General features: G+C 41.9%; 1 protein-coding gene across 1 annotated transcript; it reads left to right on the top strand.

Moving 5' to 3' along the window:
- Window positions 1-2,356: 2,356 nt before the first annotated feature.
- LOC122132393 (rhamnose-binding lectin-like) lies at window positions 2,357-17,163 on the top strand (the record flags this gene model as incomplete). The annotated part of the gene is made up of 9 exons (XM_042707166.1): window positions 2,357-2,387; window positions 4,501-4,625; window positions 12,610-12,836; window positions 13,749-13,825; window positions 14,349-14,484; window positions 14,640-14,749; window positions 15,720-15,727; window positions 15,893-16,176; window positions 16,965-17,163. Coding segments are annotated over exons 1-9 (1,197 nt in total), but the record flags the coding sequence as incomplete, so codon positions are not given.
- Window positions 17,164-17,304: the final 141 nt, after the last annotated feature.

Here is a 17,304-nt window from a genome sequence, read left to right as displayed (position 1 = left end):
CCCCTTCCTGCCCCCTCCACTATTACACAATGTACAGCACAGTGAAGTTTGCAAACTCTCTCAAAGTACACATTGTTCTGCTTTACATTCTTGTTTGTTAAGTACATTTTATATTTCACACTTTTTAGCAAGCACATATGGATATAGGTTTGTGTAAGCATAACTCAAGCAATTTCCACACATAGTTATTTAGCATGTTTCACATCACATATTAGGAGAGCACACAGTGGTTATATCATTGCAAGACATGAACCAAGCATTATTCAGCAAAGTACATATAGCATATATGTTTATCACTCATTAATAATTGCAAATGGGTTGGTACGGGTTGCAGGTCCAATCTCACGAGCCTTATTCATCAGTACTTAAGTAAAAGTACAAGTACCCAGGAAAATAAAAGTAAAAGTACTACATCAACAATCCTACTTAAGTAAAAGTAAAAAGTACTTACTTTTAAATTTACTTTAAGTATTACTTAATCACGCAATGGGTAGTCTCTCAATGTCTAGGCTGTGCCATTTTGATAAAGAAATAGCTACTGGTAATAAATGCCTCTACAGATGTCACTACTAGTAATAATTATAATCAACAACATTTGTTAATTGGAAAGGTTGGTGTACTTATTGTGCCTACCATCTGTAATACTGTTCACACTATATCTTACAATTCTGCGGATGACAAGTTATCTACCAGGGATTATTTGCATACCAAACCAATAAAGACACCATGTGATATCTTTAAATCTTTTATTTAATTGTAAACGTGTACAAAAGGGGAAGCTAACCTACCAGCTTTATCTTACCAATACGTTAAATATATAATGAAGATACAATCATGTTTTTTGATGCTATTGCTGTATGTCAACATGTATTTCGCTAGATAACATTATAATATCATGTCAGTAAACGAATTAAATACATATGTCAATATTCAAAAGTCAGGGACATTAACGTAGCATAGCAATCACTCTGCTTACCTCGATATGCTACTTTAAATTTAAGGGCGAATTATTGAAGTCTAGCAACTCCTTTTTTTGAGGGAGACAGGAAACGCATTGAAACCTCCAGGAGTCATTCTTGGGGCCTTTGAACTCGAACATATCTTTTAAATAGGGCCAAGGGTGGCTCATATCAGAGGGCTCAGTTCAGGCCGACTCTGGATCCATGTTGAATAGGCAGTAGTCAGGCTGTCTGTTGAATGTTTAGGTATAACAGGCAAAGCTACCGCTAGTGCTGCTGCCAGACGCGCACTCCGATATCATTGGAGTTGATAGAGCCACCTGATTGGTTTAAACTTCCAAAACAGCAACGCAATCCATAGTTTTGTGTAGCCAACATTTTGGCGAAACTGTGTTCATAAAATGTAACGAGTAACAACACATATTGTAGAAATGTAGCGGAGTAAAAGTATAGATAATAGCTAAAAAATGTAATGGAGTAAAAGTAAAAAGTATGCACTATTATTTTTACTTAAGTAAAGTACAGATACGTAAAAATGTACTTAAGTACAGTAACGAAGTAAAAATACTTCGTTACATTCCACCACTGCCTTTACCTGATGTCCAGCTGACGGAGTTGCCTTTAACTATGACCCTGAAAATCAACATACAACATATCAAATTGTTAATACTAACGTTACTGTTGCACACAACTAATGAATTATGTTTTACATTCAGGAACTCATCAGTCAAACTAAAGTCTACTTCTGCATTCCTTTGAGGCGTGTATCTGTGCCGTATCTGTACATCTGTGTTTATGGACTGTCTTCAGGTCTGTGTTAATGGACTGTAATCAGGTACATCTCTGTTAATGGACTGTAATCAGGTACATCTGTGTTTATGGAATCTGAATTAAAGAGGCAAAACTTCCTGCTGGGAACAAATTCAGAATTTGTACTTCTGCATTCCTTCCAGACTCATATCTGTCCACCTGTGTTTATGGACCGTCTTCAGGTACATCTGTGCCGTACCTGTATATCTGGGTTTATGGACACACGCACACACACACACCTGACCTATTCTGACGGCCACACAACCAATTAATTATGTTTTACATTCAGGAACTCATCAGTCAAACTAAAGTCTTGTCACATTTTCAAAGAAGACTGAATTAAAGAAGCAAAAATTCCTGCTGGAAGCAAGTTCAGCAAGTTTTCACATTTGAAGGGCGAATGCCAACATCTTTACATCTGCATGTGTATCTGTCACTGATGGCGAACACACACACACACACACACACACACACACACACACACACACACACATTCCTCAGCAGCCCAACCTTCTCTGCTTGCCACTGAGGTATAAGAAGCGCAAGTCCAGTGAGTCTCTGACATCCCTGCAGACCTCACGAGAACCATGGCGATGGTGAAGCTGATGCTCATCTCCTGTAAGTCTCTATGCTGTCTCCTGGACTGGTGCGTGTATGTGTGTGTGTATGTGTGTGTGTGTGTGTGTGTGTGTGTGTGTGTGTGTGTGTGTGTGTGTGTGTGTGTGAGTGTGTGTATGAGTGTATGAGTGTTATGTCATGTGTGTCTGTGTGTGTGTGTTATGTGTTTTGTGTGTGTGATCTGACCAAGGCCGGGAAACTGACGCTCATCTCCTGTAAGTCTATGCTGTCTGGTGTGTGTGTGTGAGTGTGAGAGAGAGAGTTTGTGTGTGTGTGTTTCTGTGCGTGTGTGAGAGAGAGGGGGGGGGGGGGGGGCATGTGTGTCTGTGTATGTGTTTCTGTGTGTGAGAGGGGGGGGCATGTGTGTTTCTGTTCAGTGTGTGAGGGGGGCATGTGTGTTTCTGTGTGTGAGGGAGGCATGTGTGTTTCTGTGTGTGAGGGGGCGGGGGCATGTGTGTTTCTGTGTTTCTGTGTGCATATGTGTGTGTGTGTGTGTGTGTGTGTGTGTGTGCGCGTGTGTGTATGTGTGTGTGTTTCTGTGTGTGTGTGTGTGTGTGTGTGTGTGTGTTTCTGTGAGTGTGTGTGTGTGTGTGTGTTTCTGTGTGTGTGTGTGTGTGTGTGTGTGTGTGTGTGTGTGTGTGTGAGCTGATGGTCATCTGTGCATCTGTCTCTCCTCCAGTGGTGATCTCTGCCTCCTGTTTGGGGACAACAGCAAGTAAGTCTCATCTCATGCACGGGCACAAACACACACACGCAATCTCATCAACACACACTCACACACACACAATCTCAACACACACACACACAGAGACACACACTCCCATCAAAAAAAAAGCCCTCCCTGTGAAATTGTTCTGATGACAACAATCTAGTGAGTTACCTGAGATTACTCATCTTAACTTTAGTTTTTCCTGCTTCAAATGGTTTAGCCTGTCCGTGCTGAGGTTTGCTAGCTAAGTATTTGCTACACAGCTGTTTAGTAACATTTAAATGGGAAAGCATTGTGTTTGTGTATCTTGTTGGCTTTTACAAATGATGGGTATGCAAACTCTTTGTTAATCTCAGACGATAAATTCTTCTAGGCAAAATCAACTTTTGTTTCTTTCCAACAGAGTCCGGCCAGACATGTGAAGGGCATCAAAGAAAACTGGAATGTGGTGTGTATTCCCTCAAGTCTTTTTTTAGATCACATTCCTTATATGACGAGCATTCACACTGATCTATGAAGCTTGACAGTAAGCATAGTTACTACTGGTCCCAGTAACAGTATCACTGGACAAAACTCAACCATGCATGCCAACTCTCTCTATAGCAGCCATTTTGTTACGACTGGGTGGTGATGTGCAGGACTCAATCGCACGACTCAGAACTCAAACAGTAGAGTGAAGAATAATCGTTTACTAGCAGGGTTCGGTACACAGGTAGGCAGTCCAAGAGAAAGCAAACAAATCCAAACAGGGAATAGGCAGGAGAGTAGTCGTTGTACAGGCAGAGGTCAGAAGCACGAGTAAATCAATTAAACAAAGAGAAAGCGCTAATCGCTGGAAACACTAAGAATTCACAGAACATACCAGGTAACATGTAATTACGAAAACGCAACGAGAAACAAGAATACAAGGACTATATAAACACACAACAGATAACGAGGGACAGGTGAGAACAATCAAGGCGGGGCAGACAATGAGACACAGCTGGACTAAACAAGGGGAATCAACAGGACACAGGAGAAACCAATAACACAAACAAACCGGGGGAACAGGTGAGGGGTGGAGACACGAACAACAACAAGAGGGCACATGGCATGAACAAACAAACATAGGAAAGCACATGGCGGGAACAAGGAAGCACAAGGACTAGACAAGGGAACAAACATGTGACAACACAAGGGAGACAAACTCAGAACCCGAACAAGGACCGAACACAGACCTTACACATTTAAGGATCTCTGGTCTAGATCCACTGGGGACATTCCATCTTAGAGCGAAACCAGCCTTAAGTTTTGAACTCCCCAAAACCAGTGGAATTAAGGGTGTTATCAGTAAATCTTCTTATAGTCGACTTATGTACTGCTATCTTTTCCTTCTGTTACAAATTCTGATGTCTTCCTCTTCAGGTTCCAATGTAATCCGTATCCACACCGCCAGTTACGGGCGAACAGATAAAACCACCTGCTCTGCTGGACGCCCTGCGAATCAACTCAGCAGGACCGACTGCTCTGCATCTACAACGCTCCCTATAGTAAGGGAGAGGTGAGTTAAGGACATGTGACCTCATGTTTCATCAACAGCAAACCAGTTTTACATTTTGCCTCTTTGTCTTTGCTGTAAAGATGTGAAGGAAGGACGACATGCCTTCTGAAGGCCTTAAACAGCATCTTCTCTGATCCGTGTGGTGGCATCTACAAGTACCTCAACATCTCCTACAGCTGTGTTCCTCCAAACAGTAAGGAACTGGAGCATCCCATCACCACAAGCTTGCACTATAATTGCAACATGTTGATTGTAACACAGATGATGAATGTGGTTTTTAAGATGTTACCCAGAGTTAACATCCACTGCCCTTTCTTTCAAACAGAGTCCAGCCAAACATGTGAAAGCCTCCATGGCGAACTGGACTGTGGTGTGTATTCCCTCACATTGTTTCCTACAAGACTTTCTTTATATGCTGCACTTGCAAAATGTCCTACAGAGCTCGGCAGTCAGAATCTTTACCACTGGCCTGTATAAGAGTTCCTCTCGTCTCCACAGCAATGTCAGTGCATTTGTAAGGACATTGCTGGAAACAGTAGAGGTTCAGTTTTGGCCAGTGCCGTGATCTAGACATGTTGGTTCCCCTTGATGAAACGTTCCGTTGTTCTCATAAAAGAATGCAGTAGTAACAAGAGTAACAGCCTTCTTCTTAAATAGTCATACGAGCTACAACTGTGCACATAGTCCATGTAAATCACTGCCGGGGTAGGGCCTGATAGAAATAAGTTCACCAATTTGGCACAGTTTAGCAGACATCAAATGACATGGATTTGTAGAACAGTTAGACATTTTGTAGATGGTACGAATAAATATCTGAAATTAATATCGCACTTTGTTGTTTTCCTTAGCTTGTTTGACGACACAAGAGAGATTCCCCCCCGAGTTACTTTGGGCCTAAGTTAGAAGACATTTTCACAGTCGACTAGACTTTTAATACCCGTCATTTGAAAAGAAAAATTATAATTAAACAAGATACAAAAATGCGATACTTTCCACTTGAAATGACCAATGTTACTAAACAGCTGTGTAGCTAGTACTTAGCTAGCAAGCTTCAGTAAACGCTCACAGACAGGCAAAACCATTTGAGGAAGGAAACTAAAGTTAAGCTGAGTAATCTCAGGTAGCCAACATTTAAAAGGCCAGGAAAATCCCTTAACTGTGATGTCTTCCCGGGTCACGCTGTAGTTAGCCACGTCAGGATCTCTCACGCCACTCCATCTGGGGGCATCCCAAGTGAACCCGAGACCACTCTTCAATTCGACTGCCACTAAAAGCAAGCATCTTCGTCAACTGACATAAATTGTCAAATACTACAACTCTGACCTGTGCATTTCCCTGACTGGGGCTGTTGATTGGAGACCAGTGGCAGTAAAACATCCTTGTTGTCGATACATCAACTGCAATCTTTTACCTGCTTGTCAAAATATAACATCTGTCCTTCCAACGCAGGTTCAAACGTAATCCACATCAAGAAAGCTAATTACGGCCGGACAGATAAAACTACCTGCTCTTCTGGACGACCTGCAAATCAGCTCAGCAATACCAACTGCTACGCTCCCACAACACTCCCCATAATAAGGGATCGGTCAGTACATGACATTAAAAAGACACAAGTTCTGCTGTTTAAATGGGTTACTTTGTATTCATCCAGTCCGTTTCCTTAAACCTACAAGCACCTTCCTTGAATGACTGTGGTGTTTTGTCAAGAACACATGTAACCCTTTTTTTCTTACCCGTAAAGATGTGAAGGAAAAACAACATGCGCGGTGCAGGCCTCACACCTTATCTTCTCTGATCCGTGTGGTGGCATCTACAAGTACCTCGACATCTCCTACAGCTGTGTTCCTCCAAGTAAGGAACCGGAGCATCTCATCACCACAATCTTGCACTATAAGTGCAACATGTTGATTGTAACACAGATGATGAATGTGGTTTTTAAGATGTTGACCAGAGTTAACATCCACTGTCCTTTCTTTCAGAGTCCAGCCAAATATGTCATAGCCTCCATGGCGAACTGGACTGTGGTGTGTATTCCCTCACATTGTTTCTTACAAGACTTTCTTTATATGCTGCACTTGCAAAATGTCCTACAGAGCTTGGCAGTCAGAATCTTTACCACTGGCCTGTATAAGAGTTCCTCTCATCTCGACACCAATGTCAGTGCATTTGTAAGGACATTGCTGGAAACAGTAGAGGTTCAGTTTTGGCCAGTGTCGTAATCTAGACATGTTGGTTCCCCTTGATGAAACGTTCCGTTGTTCTCATAAAAGAATGCAGTAGTAACAAGAGTAACAGCCTTCTTCTTAAATAGTCATACGAGCTACAACTGTGCACATAGTCCATGTAAATCACTGCCGGAGTAGGGCCTGATAGAAATAACTCCACCAATTTGGCACAGTTTATCGGAGATGAAATTACATGGATTTTTAGAACAGTTAGACATTTTGTAGATGGTACGAATAAATGTCTGAAATTAATATCGCACTTTGTTGTTTTCCTTAGCTTGTTTGACGACACAAGAGAGATTCCCCCCGAGTTACTTTGGGCCTAAGTTAGAAGACATTTTCACAGTCGACAAGAGTTTTCATACCCGTCATTTGAAAAGAAAAATTATAATTAAACAAGATACAAAAATGCGATACTTTCCACTTGAAATGACCAATGTTACTAAACAGCTGTGTAGCTAGTACTTAGCTAGCAAGCTTCAGTAAACGCTCACAGACAGGCAAAACCATTTGAAGAAGGAAACTAAAGTTAAGCTGAGTAATCTCAGGTAGCCAACATTTAAAAGGCCAGGAAAATCCCTTAACTGTGATGTCTTCCCAGGTCACGCTATAGTTAGCCACGTCAGGATCTCTCACGCCACTCCATCTGGGGGCATCCCAAGTGAACCCGAGACCACTCTTCAATTCGACTGTCACTAAAAGCAAGCATCTTCGTCAACTGACATAAATTGTCAAATACTACAACTCTGACCTGTGCATTTCCCTGACTGGGCTGTTGATTAGAGACCAGTGGCAGTAAAACATCCTTGTTGTCGATACATCAACTGCAATCTTTTACCTGCTTGTCAAAATATAACGTCTGTCCTTCCAACCCAGGTTCAAACGTAATCCACATCCACAAAGCTAATTACGGCCGGACAGATAAAACTACCTGCTCTTCTGGACGACCTGCAAATCAGCTCAGCAATACCAACTGCTACGCTCCCACAACACTCCCATAATAAGGGATCGGTCAGTACATGACATTAAAAAGACACAAGTTCTGCTGTTTAAATGGGTTACTTTGTATTCATCCAGTCCGTTTCCTTAAACCTACAAGCACCTTCCTTGAATGACTGTGGTGTTTTGTCAAGAACACATGTAACCCTTTTTTTCTTACCCGTAAAGATGTGAAGGAAAAACAACATGCGCGGTGCAGGCCTCACACCTTATCTTCTCTGATCCGTGTGGTGGCATCTACAAGTACCTCGACATCTCCTACAGCTGTGTTCCTCCAAGTAAGGAACCGGAGCATCTCATCACCACAATCTTGCACTATAAGTGCAACATGTTGATTGTAACACAGATGATGAATGTGGTTTTTAAGATGTTGACCAGAGTTAACATCCACTGTCCTTTCTTTCAGAGTCCAGCCAAATATGTCATAGCCTCCATGGCGAACTGGACTGTGGTGTGTATTCCCTCACATTGTTTCTTACAAGACTTTCTTTATATGCTGCACTTGCAAAATGTCCTACAGAGCTTGGCAGTCAGAATCTTTACCACTGGCCTGTATAAGAGTTCCTCTCATCTCGACACCAATGTCAGTGCATTTGTAAGGACATTGCTGGAAACAGTAGAGGTTCAGTTTTGGCCAGTGTCGTAATCTAGACATGTTGGTTCCCCTTGATGAAACGTTCCGTTGTTCTCATAAAAGAATGCAGTGTAACAAGAGTAACAGCCTTCTTCTTAAATAGTTCATACGAGCTACAACTGTGCACATAGTCCATGTAAATCACTGCCGGAGTAGGGCCTGATAGAAATAACTCCACCAATTTGGCACAGTTTATCGGAGATGAAATTACATGGATTTTTAGAACAGTTAGACATTTTGTAGATGGTACGAATAAATGTCTGAAATTAATATCGCACTTTGTTGTTCTCCTTAGCTTGTTTGACGACACAAGAGAGATTCCCCCCGAGTTACTTTGGGCCTAAGTTAGAAGACATTTTCACAGTCGACAAGAGTTTCATACCCCGTCATTTGAAAGAAAAATTATAATTAAACAAGATACAAAATGGCGATACTTTCCACTTGAAATGACCAATGTTACTAAACAGCTGTGTAGCTAGTACTTAGCTAGCAAGCTTCAGTAAACGCTCACAGACAGGCAAAACCATTTGAAGAAGGAAACTAAAGTTAAGCTGAGTAATCTCAGGGTAGCCAACATTTAAAAGGCCAGGAAAATCCCTTAAACTGTGATGTCTTCCCAGGTCACGCTATAGTTAGCCACGTCAGGATCTCTCACGCCACTCCATCTGGGGGCATCCCAATGTGAACCCGAGACCACTCTTCAATTCGACTGTCACTAAAAGCAAGCATCTTCGTCAACTGACATAAATTGTTCAAATACTACAACTCTGACCTGTGCATTTCCCTGACTGGGGCTGTTGATTAGAGACCAGTGGCAGTAAAACATCCTTGTTGTCGATACAGTCAACTGCAATCTTTTACCTGCTTGTCAAAATATAACGTCTGTCCTTACCAACCCAGGTTCAAACGTTAATCCACATCCACAAAGCTTAATTACGGCCGGACAGATAAAACTACCTGCTCTTCTGGACGACCTGCAAATCAAGCTCAGCAATACCAACTGCTACGCTCCCACAACACTCCCCATAATAAGGGATCGGTCAGTACATGACATTAAAAAGACAAAGTTTCTGCTGTTTAAATGGGTTACTTTGTATTCATCCAGTCCGTTTCCTTAAACCTACAAGCACCTTCCCTTGAATGACTGTGGTGTTTTGTCAAGAACACATGTAACCCTTTTTTTTCTTACCCGTAAAGATGTGAAGGAAAACAACATGCGCGGTGCAGGCCTCACACCTTATCTTCTCTGATCCGTGTGGTGGCATCTACAAGTACCTCGACATCTCCTACAGCTGTTTCCTCCAAGTAAGGAACCGGAGCATCTCATCACCACAATCTTGCACTATAAGTGCAACATGTTGATTGTAACACAGATGATGAATGTGGTTTTTAAGATGTTGACCAGAAGTTAACATCCACTGTCCTTTCTTTCAGAGTCCAGCCAAATATGTCATAGCCTCCATGGCGAACTGGACTGTGGTGTGTATTCCCTCACATTGTTTCTTACAAGACTTTCTTTATATGCTGCACTTGCAAAATGTCCTACAGAGCTTGGCAGTCAGAATCTTTACCACTGGCCTGTATAAGAGTTCCTCTCGTCTCCACAGCAATGTCAGTGCATTTGTAAGGACATTGCTGGAAACAGCAGAGGTTCAGTTTTGGCCAGTGTCGTAATCTAGACATGTTGGTTCCCCTTGATGAAACGTTCCGTTGTTCTCATAAAAGAATGCAGTAGTACAAGAGTAACAGCCTTCTTCTTAAATAGTCATACGAGCTACAACTGTGCACATAGTCCATGTAAATCACTGCCGGGGTAGGGCCTGATAGAAATAACTTCACCAATTTGGCACAGTTTAGCAGAGATCAAATGACATGGATTTTTAGAACAGTTAGACATTTTGTAGATGGTACGAATAAATATCTGAAATTAATATCGCACTTTGTTGTTTTCCTTAGCTTGTTTGACGACACAAGAGAGATTCCCCCCGAGTTACTTTGGGCCTAAGTTAGAAGACATTTTCACAGTCGACAAGAGTTTTCATACCCGTCATTTGAAAAGAAAAATTATAATTAAACAAGATACAAAAATGCGATACTTTCCACTTGAAATGACCAATGCTTACTAAACAGCTGTGTAGCTAGTACTTAGCTAGCAAGCTTCAGTAAACGCTCACAGACAGGCAAAACCATTTGAAGAAGGAAACTAAAGTTAAGCTGAGTAATCTCAGGTAGCCAACATTTAAAAGGCCAGGAAAATCCCTTAACTGTGATGTCTTCCCGGGTCACGCTGTAGTTAGCCACGTCAGGATCTCTCACGCCACTCCATCTGGGGGCATCCCAAGTGAACCCGAGACCACTCTTCAATTCGACTGTCACTAAAAGCAAGCATCTTCGTCAACTGACATAAATTGTCAAATACTACAACTCTGACCTGTGCATTTCCTGACTGGGGATGTTGATTGGAGACCAGTGGCAGTAAAACATCCTTGTTGTCGATACATCAACTGCAATCTTTTACCTGCTTGTCAAAATATAACGTCTGTCCTTCCAACCCAGGTTCAAACGTAATCCACATCCACAAAGCTAATTACGGCCGGACAGATAAAACTACCTGCTCTTCTGGACGACCTGCAAATCAGCTCAGCAATACCAACTGCTACGCTCCCACAACACTCCCCATAATAAGGGATCGGTCAGTACATGACATTAAAAAGCCACAAGTTCTGCTGTTTAAATGGGTTACTTTGTATTCATCAGTCCGTTTCCTTAAACCTACAAGCACCTTCCTTGAATGACTGTGGTGTTTTGTCAAGAACACATGTAACCCTTTTTTTCTTACCCGTAAAGATGTGAAGGAAAAACAACATGCGCGGTGCAGGCCTCACACCTTATCTTCTCTGATCCGTGTGGTGGCATCTACAAGTACCTCGACATCTCCTACAGCTGTGTTCCTCCAAGTAAGGAACCGGAGCATCTCATCACCACAATCTTGCACTATAAATGCAACATGTTGATTGTAACACAGATGATGAATGTGGTTTTTAAGATGTTAACCAGAGTTAACATCCACTGTCCTTTCTTTCAGAGTCCAGCCAAATATGTCATAGCCTCCATGGCGAACTGGACTGTGGTGTGTATTCCCTCACATTGTTTCCTACAAGACTTTCTTTATATGTGCACTTGCAAAATGTCCTACAGAGCTTGGCAGTCAGAATCTTTACCACTGGCCTGTATAAGAGTTCCTCTCGTCTCCACAGCAATGTCAGTGCATTTGTAAGGACATTGCTGGAAACAGCAGAGGTTCAGTTTTGGCCAGTGTCGTAATCTAGACATGTTGGTTCCCCTTGATGAAACGTTCCGTTGTTCTCATAAAAGAATGCAGTAGTCAACAAGAGTAACAGCCTTCTTCTTAAATAGTCATACGAGCTACAACTGTGCACATAGTCCATGTAAATCACTGCCGGGTAGGGCCTGATAGAAATAACTTCACCAATTTGGCACAGTTTAGCAGAGATCAAATGACATGGATTTTTAGAACAGTTAGACATTTTGTAGATGGTACGAATAAATATCTGAAATTAATATCGCACTTTGTTGTTTTCCTTAGCTTGTTTGACGACACAAGAGAGATTCCCCCGAGTTACTTTGGGCCTAAGTTAGAAGACATTTTCACTGTCGACAAGAGTTTTCATACCCGTCATTTGAAAAGAAAAATTATAATAATTAAACAAGATACAAAAATGCGATACTTTCCACTTGAAATGACCAATGCTACTAAACAGCTGTGTAGCTAGTACTTAGCTAGCAAGCTTCAGTAAACGCTCACAGACAGGCAAAACCATTTGAAGAAGGAAACTAAAGTTAAGCTGAGTAATCTCAGGTAGCCAACATTTAAAAGGCCAGGAAAATCCCTTAACTGTGATGTCTTCCCGGTCACGCTGTAGTTAGCCACGTCAGGATCTCTCACGCCACTCCATCTGGGGGCATCCCAAGTGAACCCGAGACCACTCTTCAATTCGACTGTCACTAAAAGCAAGCATCTTCGTCAACTGACATAAATTGTCAAATACTACAACTCTGACCTGTGCATTTCTGACTGGGGATGTTGATTGGAGACCAGTGGCAGTAAAACATCCTTGTTGTCGATACATCAACTGCAATCTTTTACCTGCTTGTCAAAATATAACATCTGTCCTTCCAACCCAGGTTCAAACGTAATCCACATCCACAAAGCTAATTACGGCCGGACAGATAAAACTACCTGCTCTTCTGGACGACCTGCAAATCAGCTCAGCAATACCAACTGCTACGCTCCCACAACACTCCCCATAATAAGGGATCGGTCAGTACATGACATTAAAAAGCACAAGTTCTGCTGTTTAAATGGGTTACTTTGTATTCATCCAGTCCGTTTCCTTAAACCTACAAGCACCTTCCTTGAATGACTGTGGTGTTTTGTCAAGAACACATGTAACCCTTTTTTTCTTACCCGTAAAGATGTGAAGGAAAAAAACATGCGCGGTGCAGGCCTCACACCTTATCTTCTCTGATCCGTGTGGTGGCATCTACAAGTACCTCGACATCTCCTACAGCTGTGTTCCTCCAAGTAAGGAACCGGAGCATCTCATCACCACAATCTTGCACTATAAATGCAACATGTTGATTGTAACACAGATGATGAATGTGGTTTTTAAGATGTTAACCAGAGTTAACATCCACTGTCCTTTCTTTCAGAGTCCAGCCAAATATGTCATAGCCTCCATGGCGAACTGGACTGTGGTGTGTATTCCCTCACATTGTTTCTACAAGACTTTCTTTATATGCTGCACTTGCAAAATGTCCTACAGAGCTTGGCAGTCAGAATCTTTACCACTGGCCTGTATAAGACTTCCTCTCGTCTCCACAGCAATGTCAGTGCATTTGTAAGGACATTGCTGGAAACAGTAGAGGTTCAGTTTTGGCCAGTGTCGTAATCTAGACATGTTGGTTCCCCTTGATGAAACGTTCCGTTGTTCTCATAAAAGAATGCAGTAGTACAAGAGTAACAGCCTTCTTCTTAAATAGTCATACGAGCTACAACTGTGCACATAGTCCATGTAAATCACTGCCGGGTAGGGCCTGATAGAAATAACTTCACCAATTTGGCACAGTTTAGCAGAGATCAAATGACATGGATTTTTAGAACAGTTAGACATTTTGTAGATGGTACGAATAAATATCTGAAATTAATATCGCACTTTGTTGTTTTCCTTAGCTTGTTTGACGACACAAGAGAGATTCCCCCGAGTTACTTTGGGCCTAAGTTAGAAGACATTTTCACTGTCGACAAGAGTTTTCATACCCGTCATTTGAAAAGAAAAATTATAATATTAAACAAGATACAAAAATGCGATACTTTCCACTTGAAATGACCAATGTTACTAAACAGCTGTGTAGCTAGTACTTAGCTAGCAAGCTTCAGTAAACGCTCACAGACAGGCAAAACCATTTGAAGAAGGAAACTAAAGTTAAGCTGAGTAATCTCAGGTAGCCAACATTTAAAAGGCCAGGAAAATCCCTTAACTGTGATGTCTTCCCGGGTCACGCTGTAGTTAGCCACGTCAGGATCTCTCACGCCACTCCATCTGGGGCATCCCAAGTGAACCCGAGACCACTCTTCAATTCGACTGTCACTAAAAGCAAGCATCTTCGTCAACTGACATAAATTGTCAAATACTACAACTCTGACCTGTGCATTTTCCTGACTGGGGATGTTGATTGGAGACCAGTGGCAGTAAAACATCCTTGTTGTCGATACATCAACTGCAATCTTTTACCTGCTTGTCAAAATATAACATCTGTCCTTCCAACCCAGGTTCAAACGTAATCCACATCCACAAAGCTAATTACGGCCGGACAGATAAAACTACCTGTTCTTCTGGACGACCTGCAAATCAGCTCAGCAATACCAACTGCTACGCTCCCACAACACTCCCCATAATAAGGGATCGGTCAGTACATGACATTAAAAAGCCACAAGTTCTACTGTTTAAATTGGTTACTTTGTATTCATCCAGTCCGTTTCCTTAAACCTACAAGCACCTTCCTTGAATGACTGTGGTGTTTTGTCAAGAACACATGTAACCCTTTTTTTCTTACCCGTAAGATGTGAAGGAAAAACAACATGCGCGGTGCAGGCCTCACACCTTATCTTCTCTGATCCGTGTGGTGGCATCTACAAGTACCTCGACATCTCCTACAGCTGTGTTCCTCCAAGTAAGGAACCGGAGCATCCATCACCACAAGCTTGCACTATAATGCAACATGTTGATTGTAACACAGATGATGAATGTGGTTTTTAAGATGTTACCAGAGTTAACATCCACTGCCCTTTCTTTCAGAGTCCAGCCAAACATGTGAAAGCCTCCATGGCGAACTGGACTGTGGTGTGTATTCCCTCACATTGTTTCCTACAAGACTTTTTTATATGCTGCACTTGCAAAATGTCCTACAGAGCTTGGCAGTCAGAATCTTTACCACTGGCCTGTATAAGAGTTCCTCTCGTCTCCACAGCAATGTCAGTGCATTTGTAAGGACATTGCTGGAAACAGTAGAGGTTCAGTTTTGGCCAGTGCCGTAATCTAGACATGTTGGTTCCCCTTGATGAAACGTTCCGTTGTTCTCATAAAAGAATGCAGTAGTACCAAGAGTAACAGCCTTCTTCTTAAATAGTCATACGAGCTACAACTGTGCACATAGTCCATGTAAATCACTGCCGGGGTAGGGCCTGATAGAAATAACTTCACCAATTTGGCACAGTTTAGCAGACATCAAATGACATGGATTTTAGAACAGTTAGACATTTTGTAGATGGTACGAATAAATATCTGAAATTAATATCGCACTTTGTTGTTTTCCTTGGCTTGTTTGAAAACAAAAAAGAGATTCCCCCTGAGTTACTTTGGGCCTAAATTACAAGATATTAACAAAGTCGACAAGAGTTTGCATACCCATCATTTGTAAAAGCAAACAAGATACCCAAACGCAATGCTTTCCAATTTAAATGAACAACGTTACTAAACAGCTGTGTAGCTAATACTTAGCTAGCAAACCTCAGTTGACAGCACGGACAGGCTAAACCATTTGAAGAAGGAAACTAAAGTTTAGCTGAGTAATATCAGGTAGCCAACGTTAAAAAGGCCAGGAAAATCCCTTAATTGTGATGTCTTCCCGGGTCACGCTGTAGTTAGCCACGTCAGGATCTCTCACGCCACTACATCTGGGGGCATCCCAAGTGAACCCGAGACCACTCTTCAATTCGACTGCCACTAAAAGCAAGCATCTTTGTCAACTGACATAAATTGTCAAATACTACAACTCCGACCTGTGCATTTCGCTGACTGAGGCTGTTGATTGGAGACCAGTGCCAGTAAAACATCCTTGTTGTCGATACATCAACTGCAATCTTTTGCCTACTTGTCAAAATATAACGTCTGTCCTTCCAACCCAGGTTCAAACGTAATTCACATCCACAAAGCTAATTACGGCCGGACAGATAAAACGACCTGCTCTTCTGGACGACCTGCAAATCAGCTCAGCAATACCAACTGCTACGCTCCCACAACACTCCCCATAATAAGGAATCGGTCAGTACATGACCTTAAAAAGACACAAGTTCTGCTGTGTAAAGGGGTTTCTGTGTAAAAATCTCTGCTCTCCCTTGTACGTCGCTTTGGACAAAAGCGTCTGCTAAATGACTAAATGTAAATGTAAAAAGTGAAGACAAGATGTCACGTCTGGTGAAAGTCTAAACCAGCATCTTTTCCAGTCCGTTTCCTTAAACCTACAAGTACCTGCTATGAATGACTGGGTTGTTTTGTCAAGAACACATGTAGCCCCTTTTTCTTTCCCCGTTAAGATGTGAAGGAAGAACGACATGCCTTCTGAAGGCCTCAAACAGCATCTTCTCTGATCCGTGTTTTGGCACCTACAAGTACCTCGACATCTCCTACAGCTGTGTTCCTCCAAGTAAAGAACCGGAGCATCCCATCACCACAATCTTACACTACACTCCAAACACGTTCAGTCTATTTAATTTGAACAATTTTATAAGACGATAAATTCTTCTAGGCAAAATCTACTTTTGTTTCTTTCCAACAGAGTCCGGCCAGACATGTGAAGGGCAACAAAGAAAACTGGAATGTGGTGTGTATTCCCTCAAGTCTTTTTTTAGATCACATTCCTTATATGCCGAGCATGCACACTGATCTATAAAGCTTGACAGTAAGCATAGTTACTACTGGTCCCCTTAAGACCTTTACTGGTCCCAGTAACAGTATCACTGGACAAAACTCAACCATGCATGCCAAATCTCTCCATAGCAGCCATTTAAGTATCTCTAGTCTAGATCCACTGGGGACATTCCATCTTAGAGCGAAACCAGCCTTAAGTTTTGAACTCCCAAAAACCAGTGGAATTAAGGGTGTATCAGTAAATCTTCTTATAGTCGACATATGTACTGCTATCTTTTCCTTCTGTTACAAATTATGATGTCTTCCTCTTCAGGTTCCAATGTAATCCGTATCCACACTGCCAGTTACGGGCGAACAGATAAAACTACCTGCTCTTCTGGACGCCCTGCGAATCAACTCAGCAGGACCGACTGCTCTGCATCTACAACGCTCCCTATAGTAAGGGAGAGGTGAGTTAAGGACATCAGAATCAGAATCAGAATAGTATTTAATGCCAAGTAGGTTTACACCTACCTGGAATTTGTTTTGGTGTATAGGTGCATACAGTGAACATAAAACATACAAACACAATAAGTACTA

The sequence above is a fragment of the Clupea harengus genome, unplaced genomic scaffold (genome assembly GCF_900700415.2).
Source record: "Clupea harengus unplaced genomic scaffold, Ch_v2.0.2, whole genome shotgun sequence".
NCBI classification, from domain to species: Eukaryota; Metazoa; Chordata; class Actinopteri; order Clupeiformes; family Clupeidae; genus Clupea; species Clupea harengus.
This window is presented reverse-complemented; position numbering and strand designations above follow the sequence as displayed.